Below are 19,109 nucleotides of genomic sequence, written 5' to 3' on the forward strand. Positions count from 1 at the left end.
GGGGGGGGCAACCATCTCACTGGGATAAGATAAGATGAGGGGTGAAGACAGTGACTAATCGCATTTTCTCCTCAAATCGGCAAAAACTAAGACCATACGTACAAGACAGAGATGACAGGGAGGACCGTAAGCAGAGCATGCTGGGATAGTGCAGTCGCTCACCTTCGGAGCAGGTGTCCCCTCTCCGGCCCAGGCTGCAGTGGCAACGCGAGCCTCCGCTGTCATAGTCATCGATGCAGAAACTGTCATAGGGACATGCTGTATCCTCGCATGCCAGATCGCTGAGGCGGGGGATGGCACCCTTCCATGGGTGGACAGTGTCCATGGGGGTGGGAGGCAGGAAAGAAGCTGTGGGGCCAGAGGAGTTGGGGGCTAATGGAGGATGTATGGTCAGGGAGCTGGGAGGAGCATGGTCTTGGGGAGGCACAGCTGTGGACTCGATGGGAGTAAGATTAGCGCGTCTGATAGCTGAGGGGGCAAGTCTAACAGACGGAGACCCTACTGTGGCGTTTGTGAGAGTAACTGGAGATGGGGCGGCAGTTAGGGTGGTACTAGGGGGCAACAATTCTCCAGTGATTCTGGGGAGACTCGTCATGACACTTTCCGAAACGCTGCCGGTGGTGTTGGAAGCGGCAGCCATCTGTCGAAATATCACATTTGCTATCTCAGTTTGGGAGGCGGGACTTCCTGTCCTGGACCTCAGCTGGGATTTCCTGTTTCTGTGTCTCCGGATGACAGGAAACGGGTAGAGCTATAAAGTAAAAGAATCATTAGCAATTAAAACGAATGCATGGAGATTATTTAATGGTTTTTCGGACACGCTTACCTCCTCGATGTAGACGTCACGGTCTGAATCATCTGTATCAATGGTGGCCTCTGTGATCTTGGAGCTGGTATGATGAGGTTGTCTATGGCTGCCACTTGGCATCTCCTCTGCACCTGCAAAATGTCACAGGCTGAAGCACACTCGGGTTAAACAACAGCCACGGTGTGGGATGTATGCCATCTCAGAGTAGTTACAAGCTGAAAAAAGGTATTTTCATTTGGAGTTCATTTAGGATTATTATACCATTATTATACATAGTTTCTGGGTCTCATGTCAACATCCATGAAGTCTAACTGAAGAGCAAATTTCCAAAACTCTCCACTCTCAAATGTTTTGAAAACAAGACTCCACTTCAGAAAAAAAATAAAATAAAATTCCAAGGCAGACCTTTACATGTAAAAGATCATAAGACTAATTCCAAAACACACCTGGCCAGCTCCCAAGGCACAACAGTGTGTGACGGCACGGTTTGAGAACCGCTGGTTTAGCTAGTAGGGATGCAGCCGAATACGAAAACATTATTCAGAAACACCTAATAATGTGTACTATAATAAGTGTTGTAAATAGATATTTTTTCTGACCGAAGTTTCTTGTTATTTTTCGGAAAATGTCAGCTCCATGACTGACTGTCTAATCATATCATTGTGGATGGACACAGATATGAATGTCCATTCTGTTTGAAACACAGGACTTTGATTTCACTAACCAGTAATGTAATTTACAACAAATTATTTAAAAGTGATCGCTGTATTCTGTAGTGCACAACAGACAGCAGGTTGAGAGCTGAAAATGGTGCAATCATAGGGTGAAAATACCGAAATGTCTTAGCTGGGCCCCCGATGTTTCAAGACCATAACAACGCAAAGCTGCAGGGATTTTAGGAACTGTAGCAGCTTGGAGTGAAAACTGGTTAACAGACAGGAGGCAGTGGGTAGTTATTAGAGGCACAATGTCACAGTGAGCCTGCGTTCATAGTGGGGTACTGCAGGGTTCAATTTTAGGACCACTATTGTGCTTAATTTATATTAATGATATTGACACCAATACATACAGTAAACTTGTTAAATTTGCAGATGACACCAAGGTGGGTGGTGTAGCAGATACTAAATTAGCAGCACAGAGGCTACAACACGATCTTGATTTAATTAGCGACTGGGCTGATACCTGGCAGATGAAATTTAACACAGATAAATGTAAGGTAATCCATGCAGGGAGCAGAAATATAAAGTACAGATATTTTATGGGTTCCACTGAAATAAAGGAAGCTGATTATGAGAAAGACCTTGGTGTGTATGATGATGCTTCCATGTCCCACTCTCGCCAGTGTGGGGAAGTAATTAAAAAGGCCAATAGGATGTTGGGTTACATCTCTAGTTGTGTGGAGGGAGGTGATGCTACGATTATACAATTCCTTGGTAAGACCCCACCTAGAATATTGTGTGCAGGTTTGGTCACCATACCTTAAGAAGGACATTGCTGCCTTGGAAAAGCTTCAACATAGGGCTACAAGAATGATTCCTGGTCTTAGACGAATGTCTTATGAGGAGAGGTTAACTGAGCTGAATCTGTTCAGTGTCGTGCAAAGGAGATTAAGGGGGGACATGATCCAGGTATATAAGATTCTATCAGGTCTCAATTCTGTTCAGCCAAATGGCTACTTTAATATTAGTTTAAATACTAGAACTCGTAGCCATATGTGGAAATTAGCAGGAGAACATTTTAAACTGAATTTAAGAAGACACTTCTTTACACAACGTGTAGTTAGAGTATGGAATAGTCTTCCTGCTAGTGTAGTGCAAGCTAAAACCCTGGGTTCTTTTTAATCAGAGCTAGATAAGATTTTAACAACTCTGAGCTTTTTGTTAAGTTCTCCCCAAACAAGCTTGATGGACCGAATAGCCTCCGCTCGTTTGTAAATTCCTTATGTTCTTATGTAATGGCCAGGCCGTGGACTGAGTGAATTCTGGAAATTTGCTCTTTGAAATTTGCAGTTGTAAAGGTGGGGAGATTAGATCCAAGTACAGAGCAAGACGTCTTCAATGACATAAACCAAAATAGTAACCAAGAGAAGAGAGCTCAGTAACAGCAACAAACACATAACACCAACCAAAGATTCAAAATGGGGGTGGTATGTGATCAGAATGGTCCAGTGAGGCAGTGGAAGCTGAACTGAGCACAGTGGAAGGGCTGGGCTGGACCTCAGATCCGGATTCCCCAAACCTAACCCAAACTAAGCACTGCACAGGGATAGTCGTTCGACAGCATTAGACTGCTGTATTATTGGTGTCATTATGTCTTTGTAGGTGGCCAAGGGGAGAGGAGTCCCACCACCCAACTTTCAGACGCAAGAATGCTTCATTTGCCATTTGACCAAGTACATTACAAGGCTTCATTTCATATATCTTATCTTACTCTCTTATGAGACATACACACACATTTACAGTCAAAAGAATCGCTTGGGGTCTGAGCACAGAGTCAGCCATTTATCCGGCACCCCTGGAGCCCTCCGGGGATTAAGGGCCTCAATCACGACCCGAACGGAAAAGGCTGGAAATGGCAACCCTCAAGCCCCAGGCACACAACCCTAACCCCTGAGCCACACACCGCTCCCCAGTGCGCTGACTGCGCTTGTTTCATTCTTAGTCTTGTTCACAAGGACGAAGGGATGAAAAGTCACCCCATCAATTCAAATAGAGTTTGACGTGGGGGGCAGGGGGGTTCCAAACTCAAATGGCCCCTCTTTAAGATGCTTAACATAGTCTAGTTTAACCCCCTACCCCATAACTGCAAGGCATGCCTGTTCCTCTACAGCCTGCTTAATGTCTCCTCTGCCCCTGGGACCATTATCCATAACCTGGGATTTCCTTAATACCATGTTGACATGAAGATAAAAGTGAAGGATCTTCCATTAAAGTCTATATACTGTAGGTAGGTTGTTACCTACCCTGTGGAGCCATGTTGCATAACAGATACGGGACTTTATGGATAAAGGTTACCGGTAACCTGAGGATGTGAGGAGATACATCACAGTGAGATTTTTAAGGTTGACCAAGAAACCCATGACCTATTGACAACTAACCTGTACATCGGTCTCTCAGTGCTGTACCAAATATCAGGCATTAACAGCCCAAGAGGGACTGGGCAGCAGGAAACACAACCTCACAGGTAGGACAACAAGAAAAACAACCCAAGAGAAGCTGAATAGCACGAAACACAATCTGAGAGAGGTCAAACACCAGTTAATGCAACTTGTCAGAGGTTTGACAGCAGGAAATATGATAGAGGTACTGTAGGACAGCGGAAAACACTACCCAAGAGAGGGAGGACCGCAGGAAAGACAACCTGAGAGAGGCAGGACAACAGGATATGCAACTCGAGAGAGGTTGGACAGCATGTAACATAATACGAGATAGGAAGGACAGCAGAAAACACAGCCCAAGAGATGTTGGACAGCAGAAAACATGACCCAAGCAGGGTTGGACAGCAGGAAACAACCCGAGAGAGGTTGGACAGCAGGAAACACAACCAGAGATATTGGAGAATAGGAAGCATGAAATTGGACAGGAAATGTCTTGACTTCTGCAGGAAGTATAAGTTATTTCTGAGTGCAGTGAAGTGCAGCGGCTGAAAGCTCAGTGAGTCAGATTTGGTTTCAAGAGTCTTTTCAATGTTAGCTCTCTGTTCTCAGCATGGACAGTCAGCCCCACTGCTTATGTCAGCATATTTACCAAATTGCTGCTGCATTACCGGTGGATGATATGCCTGTATGTGTAGACGAAGCTAATGGTCAGATATTAAGAGTGACTTCCTTCTGAAGAGAGCTAATAAGAGAGCCAGGACAAAGACAGAAACATGGCATCTGAATACAAAGCATTCAAACACACCAGTGATGCTTAGGGCACTTACTGAAGGTCCGGACCAGCTCGCTCACAGCACTGGGTAGGCTCACTCCATGCCTGTTGACCGCTCGGACCACAAACTGGTACTGGGTGTTGGGAACCAGTCCTTTCAGAACCATAGAGTTGGAGATGACTGGCTCCCTAATATGGATCCACTCGAAGTCCAGCTCAGGCCTGAAAGAAATGTATATTTTTGCCAAAGCTGTCAGGAACCAGTGTACAATGTTTACAAATAAGAGTGGTCTCAACTCTCGGGTGACAGAGTGGAGCCAAAGCTCTGAAACATAGTTTATGCCGCAAACATATGGGATTGTAGAATACGGTTCAGGTATGCTCAACATCACTCCATGATGCCAAGTTCTGTCTTTGGACTCACCCAACCATCACCCCTGCAGTGTTAACCTCTGAAGAACTTCCCAGTAATTCTAGGCAGTAATGCGGAGGTAAGGGAGACTAGTCACAGGACAGCAGTTATAGACGTGCTAATATACCCCAAGTCAGGGCTCAGACCCTGATTAATATAATCACCCCAACTGTCATGGTTCCATTGTGTCAATTATCGAATCCTCACAATAAGGAAAACAATGCAGGAGATGTTTTGAATGTTTTGAGCAGGTTACCCAGTGACACTCTATTACCAGAGTGTTTTTTCACCAGTTTTCCCCAAACTGGCAATGGGGGGGGGGGGGGGAGGCTGAGTGAGAGAGGCCCTAAACAATTCGGGACATAATTGGATTAGTCAAGGGGCTGAATATGATAGGCTTTCTTGGGGCCCAAAGTTTCCCATGCTGCCCCTGGATGTAGGGAAATTTTACTCCATAATTTGTGACATCTTTGTGCAAAGCTTCGAAGTTTGGTCCCCTGACAGGCTAAACATGGACTGCGTTCCTTCAAGAACTTGTTCTTCAAGAAGAAGATAAGCAGCCACAGTGTTCGGTGCCAAAAAGTTCATGGCAGCATTTTGGGCAGCTTTCAAAGCATCCATAAAAACTATTGCTTCTCACAGTGCTCATGGCGTTGTTTCTGATACAGCTCGTGGAGTATTGTGTTGCCTCGTAAACGGGCTCATTCTGAGATTTATGTCAGCACGGTTTACTCATGTTAATGAAAAACATGCTCTGTTAGCATAAGGGGTCCAGCGACCTCAAACGTCTGAACTCTGCAACTGAACAAACAGAGCCCGCTGTACTGAGCGCAGAGAAATATCCTCTCCTGCTGAGCAGGTCTAGCTTTAAACCGTCTAAGTTAACCCTGACCCCATGCGGCACAATCTGATTGGTTAACATGAGTAATGTGACAATGAGCCTCAGGAGACGCAGCCATTATAGTTTTTATGTGGTGCAATTTAGACCCACTTTCAAATGGCCAGATGAGAAACTAGGCCTGAATTTTAAAGCATCCAAACATAGCAAATCCTAGCAGCCTACAAATGTGGTGGCTGCTGTGTTGATCAGGATCTGGCAAAGGACCTTTCTTAGATGGGACTCATTTTACAGGGGAACTGAGTCGGTGCCTAATAGCATACATTCAATATGGCCGCCTTAGGTCGCAGACACCTGCCAGGAGGACTGTGTGTGCAAGAAGTGTTTATCACCTCAAGCCCAGGCACTCAAACTCAGCCTACCTCCCCACCCCCCTACCTAGAAAGGTTTCTCCCGTCACCATTACTGCCACTGTTAGTGCCTCAGGCACATGGGACACTGGACAAAGAAACAGCTTGTTTAAACAGACTGAAGACGTGTGCTGGGGGCACTTTAAGCATGCTAGAGAATGTCCAAAGCAGTGTGGCAGATGCAGGGGAACAAACGTTCACACAGTAACACCACCCCGTGCATCCAAGACCTTGTGAGTTCTTCCTGCAGAGCTGCCAGGGCATGAGGTACCACTGCGGACCAGCCAGCTAGGCTTACTGTACATAACATTATCCAGCACAAACCCCTAGTCGAGAACCCAGCCCCACCTGATGTAGGCCACCAGGAAGTACAGCACTGGTGAGCTTCCCTCCGCCTCGCCCTGTCTCCATGACAATGCGAGCTCTGTGTCTGACATGACAGACACCCTGGGCTGTGTGGGCGACGAAGGGGATCTACAGGTGTCTGCGGGCAGAGGGACATGGCACAAGCAGAGTCAGAGTCTATTGCCAACATACAGAGTCAATGAAAAATATTCCTTACCACAAACTTACAGCAAACTACATGTATAAAAACATACATACCGCCATTAAGGCAGGATTTAGGGTTCTTTATGGCTCAGTACAAGCTGGTAAAGCTTCTTAATTTTTTTAATAATGGACTGATCATCTGTGGTTCAATAGGTATCTCATTTTCATTGTCTATGAACTGATTTTACATCTCTGACAGTAAAATTTGTTCCACATATCTTTCTATGCTTAACCCTTTTATAGAGAGCCCACATAACTTTACATCACTCCTGATATAGGCAAAGGATTATGGGTAGAACAGGATGTAAGATGGGGGGGTTAGGGTGAGAATGAGGGGGACAGATACACAGCCTCCAGGTAGCCCCGCCCACCTCGTGACGCGGTTCTGACATGCTGCGCTGTGCTGGGTCGGCCCTCTCCCTCCTTTCTGAAGGCCCTGATGGTGACCCGGTACGTGGTGGCAGGCCGCAGTTTCGCGATCACCGTTCCCTGAGGGGACAGAGATAATGGTATCGGCTCCAGGGCGGCACATCTGTCACACCCAAATTGTCCTATCAGTCATCCGATTGTCCGTTATCCCTTATGACGGCTTTCATTATTCGCAGTTATGTGTTTCACTCACCCAGTAACATTTTTTAGCGAATGTTCATTACTCACTAGTAGTACAGTAAGTTGATGTGACAGTCAGGAATTTAAAATTATAGGCTTATGGCATTTACTGTGAAAAATGTGTTATCAAAATAGTAATTCCTTTACCGATACATTAGACTAATCTGAACGGGAGCATTCTTAAAGCAGAAGAGCCTAACTTGAAGCTTCGAGGCCTGATATATGTAGTTTTGTTAGATCTAACTTCTCAGCAAAGTAATAATCTTCAGGTATAACACAAAATTGTGCTGTGCATTAAATGCTGTCTGTAAGAGAAAGATGGACAATTATGGTTCATGATTCTAAGAGCTAAATAAGTACACTTTCTGTGCATTTACTCCTGCAGTATCCATTATGAAACCAGTCCTTGGATTAGGCATTGTCAGAATTCATTATCCAGGAGGTATGAATAAGGAGGATTATCTGCAGTGTAATTAGGCTTAAGTGATGAATGCTAGGGCGGGCTTTCCTCGGGCCTGGCACACAGGCAATTAATGGACTCACAGTGGTCAGAGTGCCCATATTGTGAGGCACATTCAGGGCAATTGTTGGTCCTGCTGCACGACTGTGCTTCCTCTCCGTGTAGAAGACCTGAAGACACACAAACACACAGATAGAAAGTGGGGGGCCACTGATCAGGCTCTGAACTGCTCATTCATATGTCATGATTTTTTTTTGTTTATTTGCAGTGCAGGTCAAATGGTTTTAGAAGCCCCCAAACACACAACTCTGAGACAAGGTGAAGCAGAAGACCCAGATTCTGCAGGACAGGCTGACCAGGCATGCTGGGAAACTGAGAGGACATCCTCAGTTCGATGTGTCCCTGGCTCAGCAATAGACTGTAACTTAATTAGATTACTAATTAGAGGACTGATTGGCTGAAGAGTCCTCACACCTGGGTTTGAACACCTCACCTAAAGGTTTCCCCTAAAACTTGCACACACACCGGCCCTCTGTGGAAAAGACACACTGGCCCCGGAATGACATCACTACATCTTCTGTTTTTTCTCACATTTTCAAACTCAAGGCTTCCAACCTGTGTGGCTCAGCGGGGTAAGCCTCTCTTCATTGTGATCGGAAGGTTGTTGGCTCAAGCCTTATTATTATTATTATTATTATCATCATCTTCATCATGAAATAGAGATGCACCCTTACATTGCTCTGTACAGCCTCCGCAGATAAGCAGATTCTTATTTTTGGTCTATGTTTATCTATGACATGTCCCTTAGCAAAAGGCATACGCAATAAAAGAGGTACTTCAAAAATCTGTGCACCTTGCCGCTTAACAGAAAACACTGGCTTTAATTAGTGCGATGATGTCATACAATGAAGACATGGATTAGTTAAAGAAGTGAAACGCAAGCCCCTCCCTCGCTGACCCAGGGACACGTCGAACTCAGCAAAATCAGGATGTGTGAGACTAGGAGCAGCCCAGCTGTCCTCAGAGCACTCCTACATGTCAACAGAGGTCATGAGCATAGACGCATTTTACAATAAATCCAGAGATATCATTCTAATCTGCGTGAAAACAAGATGCATCAACTCCAGGGGTACAATCACTGCTCTGCTGCCTCCTTATCTTCCTTATCTGATTGAGATTGAGTCTTCTGAGAGCCATTAGTCATGCACATGTAAGAAAAGGATTTGGGGCTGGTGGGTGGAGCCACATGTGTGCTTTCAGTGGCAAATGGATCCATGCCAGAAAAATCCCAGCCTTGCCATCATTGCTGAAGCATTGATATTCATAGTTCGGGGGCAGTTCTCTTACAGACATCCATCAGGGAGTCTCCTTACAAGACAGTTATCCCTTCTGGTAAATGGCAACAGAAACATTTTCCCGCGCCACTCATCTGAGCTGTTCAGATGCTGCTCACAAGTCAATGCAGCTAGTCCCTGGTCCACAGTGTGCTGCGTGTGAACACTATGTGGTCTGGAAGCAAAGAAGGTTCTCATCTAGCAAGAGTTTTCTGACTTATACCAGTCTTGACAAATAACAGCAGCAAGGATAAAGACCAGGTCCTAAGTCAGGTTTCAGACGTGACTGTTTTCTCTCCAGCAGCACACATCATTCTTGCTGAATGGGGGATGGCAGATGTTGAGCCAAGGAAAACTAAGCTTAAAACCCACAACAATATGGTCAAGCCTTAAATACAACATAGATCTTATCATGACGCCCCTGAAGACCCATCTGTTCCAGGAATAACTCTCACACTACTGCATGTTCCATGAATGCTCCGGCTGCTCTTCTACTTTCTGCTGACGTGAATAACAGTCTCATTAGGTTCTTACTTTGTTATAAGTTGTTGTTCTTTAGCTCCTGCTTCACTTGTACCTGATCATTGATTGGAAGCTCAGGCCAGCTTCCCTTATGCCCAGTCGACTTGGTAACACTTTACTTGATGGGGCACAAATACTTAGTAATAATTCAGTTACTACTCAGATTACCCCGAAGATCATGAACAAAAATAGCCGCTGCTTGAGATAAAAGATGTCACGATTCATTAATGTACAAACATGAGATCAGTGTTTTACTTGTGTTATTCATGACTTGTTCCTTCAATAGTTCACAAAGGTTTACAGAATTAACATATATAGTAACAAATATATTAACTGCTTGAGATAAAACACGATTCATTAATGATGAATTAACATGACATCAGTATATAACTAAGACTTTGTTTGTGGTTAATTAATACATGAGTAAGAGCATAATACTACATTATTTGTGCCCCATTAAGTAAACTGTTTCCATTGACTCCACTACAGCCATATGTTTGAAATGTTGCATTTGTTTCATTTGTGTGTTGCTTTGGACCGACCGCCTGCTAAATAAAATAAATGTCAATGTAGTGACATGTCTAGGGAAAAAAACACCTGATTATCGACAGATTTTGTAAACACTGATTAGGTTAACTCTGTGTTTAAGGTGTGGCTTGAGGCTGGGTGGGCGGGGGGGCCGTACCTTGTACCCGGTGATGACGCCGAGGTGTCGTCGTGGCGACCTCCATCTCACTCTGATGGCCGTGCAGTTCACCGTGTCCAGCCGAACATGTGAGGGGGGGCTGAGGCGCTCTGTTACAGCAAGGAGCAACACACGTCACGCACTGATGACATCACAACCAGATGAGTCACTCAGCTGGCTTGAGTGATACACATCAGCTTTTATAAAACATTTTTAAAAGCAGTTCTGGGTTCACTCTCTGTACAAAGCTGACATCATAAGCATGATATTTCAAGACTGCAATAAACTTAATGTACTGTCTTGACGGGGCTCCAACAGTGAATAAGGTGTCTTTACTGTTCCTGAACTCATAAAAACACAAAATCTCAAATGAAAAACTGAAGACCTTTATACATAAAACCCACCTAGCAATTGGACCTCATATCAAGCAGCCCGAGGCAGCCGGGACATGGTGGAACTCTCCGTTCCAGAGTTGTATCCTCCAGAGGTCTATACTGAACTTTCAGTGTTTCATTCCTGTCACGTGCTGCAGTTGGGAGAATCCGGACACTTTCCTATTTCAAAAGCTCACTCCTGACATCAACATCGCCCAGGAAAATGGCTGAAAAGCTCTAATACAGTATTTCCCATCCCAGTCCTGGGGGACCCCCAGACAATCCATGTTTTTACTCCCTCCCAGCTCCCACTATGGAGTTGGGAAGGAGCAAAAATGTGGACTGTCTGGCAGGGAGCTGGTAGGAAGCAAAAACATGGACTGTCTGACAGGGAGCTGGGAGGGAGCAAAAATGTAGACTGTCTGACAGGAAGCTGGGAGGGAGCAAAAATGTGGACTGTCTGACAGGGAGCTGGGAGGGAGCAAAAATATGGACTGTTTGGCAGGGAGTTGGGAGGGAGCAAAAGCATGGACTGTCTGACAGGGAGCTGGTAGGGAGCAAAAATGTGGACTGTCTGGCAGGGAGCTGGGAGGGAGCAAAAATGTGGACTGTTTGGCAGGGAGCTGGTAGGGAGCAAAAATGTGGACTGTTTGGCAGGGAGCTGGGAGGGAGCAAAAATGTGGACTGGCTGGGGGGCCCCAAGGACCAGGCTGGGAAACACTGCTCTAATAAATAGCTGAATAAAAGCAATTTAATAAATCCTGCTGCGATGCAGAGAAAGAGCATGCATCGTGGAAAGCTAAAAAGGAATAATATGTGAATAAATCAATACATGTAGCTCAGCTTCCATAATCACAGATGTTAATGTAAATCCACGGGGCTCCATCTCAGTGTCACGTGATGTCTTACAACTGCCAAACATCCTGACTGCAAACCTAAGTCCAGCACTGATTTCTGTTTGCATTTTTGATTAAATGGATTATGGGTAATAAGAGTTAATGGAACTGGGAGCTCATGGGACTTCAGCTTGGTAGACATGGTCGGTGATGTATGAGTCACATCCGAGCCCACCCTGTCTCCATCTTCCTCACTCTCTCCATCCTCCTCTCGGAACCCAGGAACCCATCTGTGGCCAATGCCACTAAGAAACGGAAAATGCATGACAGCGGTGGAGTGGTATGAGGTAGACAGTGGAGGAGGACAGCCAGAGACTCACCAGCGCTGCTGCAAGCGGCCACCACTCAAGATTTAACCACCTGAGCACTCCTGTCAAGTGCCCACTTTGAATAAGAAGCTAACCCTAAATTCTGGAATAACTAGAATACATTTCAAACATAGTCTATACAGCGAAGATAAATTTTAGCTACTTCTGGGACTGTTGTTCATCTTCCCTGTCTTGTAAACACATGTATAATATACAGATTACATTAATTTCTACCTCTTTTAATAAGGGAAGACCTTAGTGATGGACAAAATGACGCTTCATGAACCATTTGCTGTATTTTTTGACCCCACTAGATGGAGCTCTCGGTACAAAAAAGGGCAAAAAGCACGCCCCCCCCCCCCCCCAAAAAAAATAAAATAAACCAAGAGCATCATCTAGTAGAGTCAAAAAAATAAATCAAATGGTTCACAAAGCCTCATGTTGTCCATCACTAGAAAGCAGCTGCAAAAACACCAGCCAAGTAGCAGTAATTTAAATGCAACACTGAGCAAGGTCATTTAAACCATACAAGCAAGAGGCAGGCACTTCCAAAATGGCAGAAAACAAATGTATCCACCAGTGTTTGGTCCACTTCTGCTTTTGCTGCATTTTTATTTAATGGTTATTGTTAGTGTAGCCATACAGTAAATGGGCCACAGCAACGGGGAGGGAGGCTGTCTGCTTAATATCAGAGCATCATTAACCACACAGTGTTGAACAATCAGGAAAAACTCCCCAATTGTCAACTGATAACACTTTATTAATAAGACCCTGACTTATATATGTGTTTGTTAAAACAAAAAATTAGATTTTAGGCAATGCAAATGGTACAGGTGACTCACTGGGAGCTGCGATTTGATATGTACCAATCAGCTGTATTCGTAGACTGTATGTTTATTGTTACGTCATTGGCGGCATTAACTGAATCTCAACATGCATAGTGAGGCAAAAAAGTGCATCGAGAGGTGAGCAGGCTTTGGAAATTTAGGGGGAGGGAAGAGGGAGAAGGTTATATCTGAGTTTTCCAAAAGCAAACAGTCAAATGGGCATCACTTTATGCCCCCCACGCCCCCCTTGTTCAGGTGCGTTCCGTGGCTCATGCTCCCATTTCTTCTCCCCTTGCATCACCTGGACCCCCCCACCCCTCCTTAATCCCCACCCCTCCTGCTACCCGGTACCAGACAGACAGTGATGTTCTCTCCAGCCAAGTGTGGTGACCCCTGTGGTGGGGGTACAGGGGTAGGGGGCAGTGGCTGCCTTATCAGGTGTGTGGTCAGCAGATGTGTTCATCCCCTACGGCTTGACACCCTGGTCAGCAAACAAGCATGACCATGACCAGGGACACGGACCATTAAATGCGCCCGGCCCTCTGTCCAGCCTCACACACCGGTCTGTAGCAGGCCCTCTAGCAACCAGGTTTCACTCTCCTTAGAATGAGCTCAACTAACAATCGGCAGCAACGGACACAGAGAAAAAATACACACCAGTCCAGCAAAATTAAACCAAAGGGCACTTTAGTGGATATGATGGACAGACTAACTAAAAATTAGACGATTTGTGCCTTTGGCTCCTTTCAAATCGAAGCTCTCTGCAATACAGGACAGCAGCCGAGAGTCTTTGGTGACCTCGCTCTAAAGGCAGTCAAACGGAATCCTGTAAGTCCACAAAGGCCACTGTGAATAATCATCTCTAGCAAGGTGGCGCATCAGCCAGAACGTGGGGGTCTGAATGCTCAGGCTCCTCAGATCCCAAATATCAGAACCGAACCAATCTGAGACAGAGCGCGGGTCCAAATATGTGACTGAAATGCAGGCCTGATCAGCTAAATAAGCAACATAGGCGGCCGCCTAGGGCGACATCTTCTGGGGGGGACCCTACTTAGCAAACCGCTGTTGTCTTTCTCGACAGCCACCCTCTGCAAGCTTCATCCCCGGTGCCCCCCTCCCCACAGCAGGCTGCGCCCCCTGCGCACCCCCCCCCCCCCCCCACGACAAGCTTCAGCCCCTCCCCACCCAACGCATGCCAGTGCACTGCCTGAGAGAAAGAGAAACTGGCTGGAGAAGTCAGCTGGGAGATGGGCTGGTGGGTGAAGGAGCACACGTGCTTCGACCAGCACTGCTGAAACATGAGTACCTCCCTCTCCCAGCAGCTCCTTGGCCAGTCTTCAAGAGCTGTGGGTTTGAATCCAGCCCGGCTCTGTATGTAGGGAGGGCTGCATTCCTGCTGGGTTTGCCCTGCAACCCTTGGTTTCTCTCAGAACAATAGGGATAGTTGTGGACAAACTGCAGTGGGTGTGCCCAGTGCTTATGCCCTCAGTTTATACCCCGAGCTTATGCCCAGTGCTTATGCCCTCAGTTTATACCCCGAGCTTATGTCCAGTGCTTATGCCCTCAGTTTATACCCCGAGCTTATGCCCAGTGCTTATGCCCTCAGTTTATACCCCGAGCTTATGCCCCGCGCTTATGCCCCCAGTTTATGCCCCGAGCTTATGCCCTGCGCTTATGCCCCCAGTTTATACCCCGAGCTTATGCCCTGTGCCTATGCCCCCAGTTTATACCCCGAGCTTATGCCCTGCGCTTATGCCCCCAGTTTATACCCCGAGCTTATGCCCAGTGCTTATGCCCTCAGTTTATACCCTGAGCTTATGCCCAGTGCTTATGCCCTCAGTTTATACCCCGACCTTATGCCCCGCGCTTATGCCCCCAGTTTATGCCCCGAGTTTATGCCCTGCGCTTATGCCCGCAGTTTATGCCCCGAGCTTATGCCCCCAGTTTATGCCCAGTGCTTATGCCCTCAGTTTATACCCCGAGCTTATGGCCCGTGCTTATGCCCTGAGTTTATGCCCCAGGCTTATGCCCCAAGCATATGCCCCGCAATTATGTCCCGAGCTTATGCCCCCAGTTTATGCACCGCGCTTATGCCCCCAGTTTATGCCCCAACCTTATGCCTCAACTTTATGCCCCCATCTTATGTCCCACGCTTATGCCCCGAGTTTATGGCCCGCGCTTATGCCCTGAGTTTATGCCTCACGCTTATGCCCCAAGCGTATGCCCCGCGATTATGTCCTGAGCTTATGCCCCCAGCTTATGCCCCGAGTTTATGCACCGTGGTTATGCCCCGAGCTTATGCCTCACGCTTATGCCCCAAGCATATGCCCCGAGTTTATGCACCGTGCTTATGCCCCCAGCTTATGCCCCGCATTTATGCCCCCATCTTATGCCCCGTGATTACGCCCTAGGCTCTAGAACCACTGTGGTCCTGGTCCATATGTGCAGTCTTTAAAACTGACTGAATGAACTTCTCCCTGTGAGACCAGGTGCAGAAACTGAAGGTGATGTGTTATTTATAAGGACAACAGTTTGTGCAGGGGGGTGGGGGCTTAAAGAAAACCAAGAATACAGCTGTGCCAGCAAGGGGCATTTGAGAAGGAGGAGGTGCAAACTAGCATAGCAACGTACTGGCACTGCTGTCATGTATACAGGCGTTTGCAGGAGTCTTCCCCCCCCCCACCTGCACTGAGGTTAAATTACATACCTAAGGGGGAGGGGGATATATTGGCATATTCACAGGAAACCAACATCCATGAATCATGTTACACTAAATGGCAATATATAATACACTATTAAGTCTATTTAATCTACCAGTGACAATTATATGCCTGACCTTTAATCTAGCCGCGCCAATTAGAGCCTTGAAGTTGACATTTAAAAGCACTTAACATTTATATGGTGGGAAACCAAATATTACGTTCAATAGTTCCGCTGCTACCAGCAACGGTGGAGAACCACTAGTCGAAAAGGAGAGTATGGTTATGAAAACGGTCAGAATCAGGTCTGGGAAGCAACATTTGTACATAGACATATGACATGTCACATATAAGAAGCCACAGGATGCGCACTCAATTTAATTACCCATAATACTTCATTGTGAAAACAAAAACACGGTAAAGTTTTTTTTTAATCAAAAACATACATATGATTCATGTAACGCGTTCTCAACAGGATCTCGCGTTATTGATGAGTAGTATTTGAACAAGTCGGAGTTAATTGAGTCATATTTCATGAGTACATAAACTCGTCATGAATGTAATTTGTTCTTCGACCGCGACAATATAGGTTACTAAGTAAGCGATTTGAAAATGTATGGATGGGTTTATACTTTATAGAATACTATATCAAGCTACATTAAGTTCCACTCTCTTCATTTCCAGATATTTTGTTGAAAATAATAATTATATTAATTACCGTTACACACAAACCAAGTGCTAAATGCATTATATGTGTCTTATAGGATAGTTTAAGAAAGTTAATTTATGATTGTCTTTATTAGGCTATTTCATTAAGCTCCTCGTCAGTTTCTATAGAGGCGGTGTCCGGAGAGCGGCTGCACCGCCCGGCGCTCCGCCCGACGGCGTAAATTCCCACAGCCATGTTTTATATTTATATATTCCGTATGGAGAAGTCTCACCTGTGCTGTTCACGGTTTAATAATATAACCACTTACTTCCTCCTCTTTAAAATAAGGGTACACTGTAAAAGTGTCACGCATCCGTATACTCGATATTAGATCGGTAACAAAGATGTTAAATTGTAAATGTGCTTATGTAAGGCGGGGTTTCGTCTCGCAGAAATAATAAGACATAAGGTCCAGCGACTTACCTGATTTTCTGAGGCTGGACCTCCGCGCACACAGAATAATTCCCACCATAGTAATTAGAATAAGCGAAATAAATACAGCGCCGCGCTTGTTGCTAGAAAACTCCATGTCTTTCCCACATTAAGTTGTAAAATGTCAAGCTGTCCACAAAAATATTTAACAAAGAGAAGTATAGCATATGAAGTGACGCAATATTAATTGTGGCGGAGTTTATGAAAGCGGTCTTGATGGGTGCACAGGGAGCCCGGCGTTATATTCTCATAAAGGGGCACAGATCTGACACCCCGCTGGATTAAAAACAGCCGAAAAGCCAGTCAGACAAAGCGAGATTGGGACGAAGTCCGGAGGGGGGGGAAAGAAAAAGTAGAAACGCACAGCGGAGAGAGCCCTCTTAATAAAAATGAGGAGGAATCGGGGCGATGTGAGAGGTACATACACTGTTTAAACGACACAGAGAAGAAAGAAGAAGCACGGAGCCATTTGGGCATAAGAAGATAAAGCGAGTCTAATCCGCCCAGATGGAGTCCCACCTTCAGTCCCAGACATTAAACGGTTAAATCTACAAATACAGACTAGAATGAAGGACTGCAAAGAAATTGGGGCGATGGTTGCATCTTGTGAGTGAATACCAGAAAACACTGCAATCGTAATAGGATCAGAAAATGAATTATTCTCTATTAACTGTTAATCCAACTATTTATCATTTAAACAAGGAGGTAATGCGGATTTATAACCGCCCCCCCCCACCACTACCACAAAATAACGTGAGGATTTAGGGGTTAGCCAAGTCTTCTGCATACCTTATGTTTAGCGATAATACCAGAGGTTTTTTTTTATATTCATTAATTAGCCTAATTCATTCTTTTTTTAAACTGAATCTGAAAATGTCAGAGACAAACTTGGAGGAAATTGCATGATTTAAAATGATCATTAACACTTAATATTAGCAAATTGCTATTTATTATTATTGTTTTACTGTTACATTTCAATTTGAGATGTAAAATCTTTTCCTTTGTCCGCTAGTCAAATAAATAAATAAATAACTTGCTTGTATTCGCTTCTGATGCAAGCTGGGGGAATTGAAAGTGAACTATTTATAGAATTTCACAATTGAATGGAAATTAATAGTATTTTCTGTTATTACTATTACCATACTAGGTTGCTGAGTCGATTCTTTTATCTAAAGAAATTGAATAGCTTTTAACAGTTTCGGCTGGGTGCATTTCTTAGCTGTTCGCTTGCTGCCGGGGCAATTATTTATACGAAGATTATATTCGGTTTGCACTGTAACGCTTTAATTAAATGCTTGAGTTCCGTGCAAACAAAGCCAGCGTCCCGGTTAGCCTAAACACACACACATGTGCAAGCACACCTTGCCCTGCTGACGATCACATACAGTATCATCTTCGGAAACCCTTATGCATTAAACTCACGAATACTCTCTCTAGCCTGTTATATTACCATATTTCACCATGAAAAGCATGTGGAGACGGACGCCCAACAGTGCTGTTCAAACATAGTAAAGGAGAATGATTTTGTTTGCTGTTAGTTTATATCCAGCTGTGGCAAATTTATAAGTAAGCGTAACATTGATCAAAGGCACCCTGGATATTAATGGTAAATCAGTTATTCCTCAACCTTCCCATTTTGTGCTGTCAACAAATCAGTCATGTATGTGAATATATGCCATTTCAGGACGTGCTTTTAGAAGTGGCCCCATCAGCCTTGACCACCGCCGATGATTCGGGTGATCAGCTTCAGGGCATGAAGGCTAGCTAATGTCACTAGAAGAAGCTCCTTCAGTTACACACTCGTTTCCGAAATTACCCAACAGCAGCAGTTAACACACCGATTCCAAGAAAGAGGAGCAGTTTATTATGATAAAACACCTTTTCTATGCTTTCATGATCAGAGTGGATACTAACTATGAGTTAATCCTGCACATGAAATTCAAAGCAAAATCAACTACATGGCCAGTAAAGCGGTCACCAAGACCATGTATACTGTTACTGATACTGAATTAAGTTTCACGTGAATGTGATACCAAGTGAACCACAAGTCATCGCATCAGTATAACTTACAGAAACCGTAATAACTTTACACAGGGTTTAACATTTACTTTGTGTATTCTCGTTAACCAGAGAGGGTCACTACTCATTAAAGTTAAACTCCCCGATGCGGTTTCCCCTTCCCCAAAAGTTGTACCCATGAAATTTGTAGAGAAGCAATCTGGAAGGGGTCTTTGTGGATGAAGTGTGCACCGGGTGCCTGTAATTACTCGGCTCGTTAGGGAGACGAGCCGATCAAATCCCAGTTGCCGCCTCGGAAGATTACTCCTTAATCTCTCAGCCCGCAGGCTGGCTCCCAGAGGGGAGATTA

General features: G+C 45.1%; 1 protein-coding gene across 1 annotated transcript in view; it reads right to left on the bottom strand.

The window, feature by feature from the left end:
- Positions 1-17,003, bottom strand: part of egflam (EGF-like, fibronectin type III and laminin G domains) — a 28,925-nt gene extending 11,922 nt beyond the window's left edge. The window contains exons 1-8 of the mRNA XM_023836491.2: positions 16,733-17,003; positions 10,497-10,606; positions 8,039-8,125; positions 7,258-7,375; positions 6,686-6,821; positions 4,733-4,899; positions 827-939; positions 163-751 (exon numbers count right to left, since the gene is read on the bottom strand). Of these exons, the coding sequence (XP_023692259.2) occupies positions 163-751; positions 827-939; positions 4,733-4,899; positions 6,686-6,821; positions 7,258-7,375; positions 8,039-8,125; positions 10,497-10,606; positions 16,733-16,838 (1,426 nt within the window). The 5' untranslated portion in view covers positions 16,839-17,003. The remainder of the gene's footprint in view (positions 1-162; positions 752-826; positions 940-4,732; positions 4,900-6,685; positions 6,822-7,257; positions 7,376-8,038; positions 8,126-10,496; positions 10,607-16,732) is intronic.
- Positions 17,004-19,109: the final 2,106 nt, after the last annotated feature.

This window comes from Paramormyrops kingsleyae, chromosome 2, assembly GCF_048594095.1.
Source record: "Paramormyrops kingsleyae isolate MSU_618 chromosome 2, PKINGS_0.4, whole genome shotgun sequence".
Lineage (NCBI taxonomy): Eukaryota > Metazoa > Chordata > Actinopteri > Osteoglossiformes > Mormyridae > Paramormyrops > Paramormyrops kingsleyae.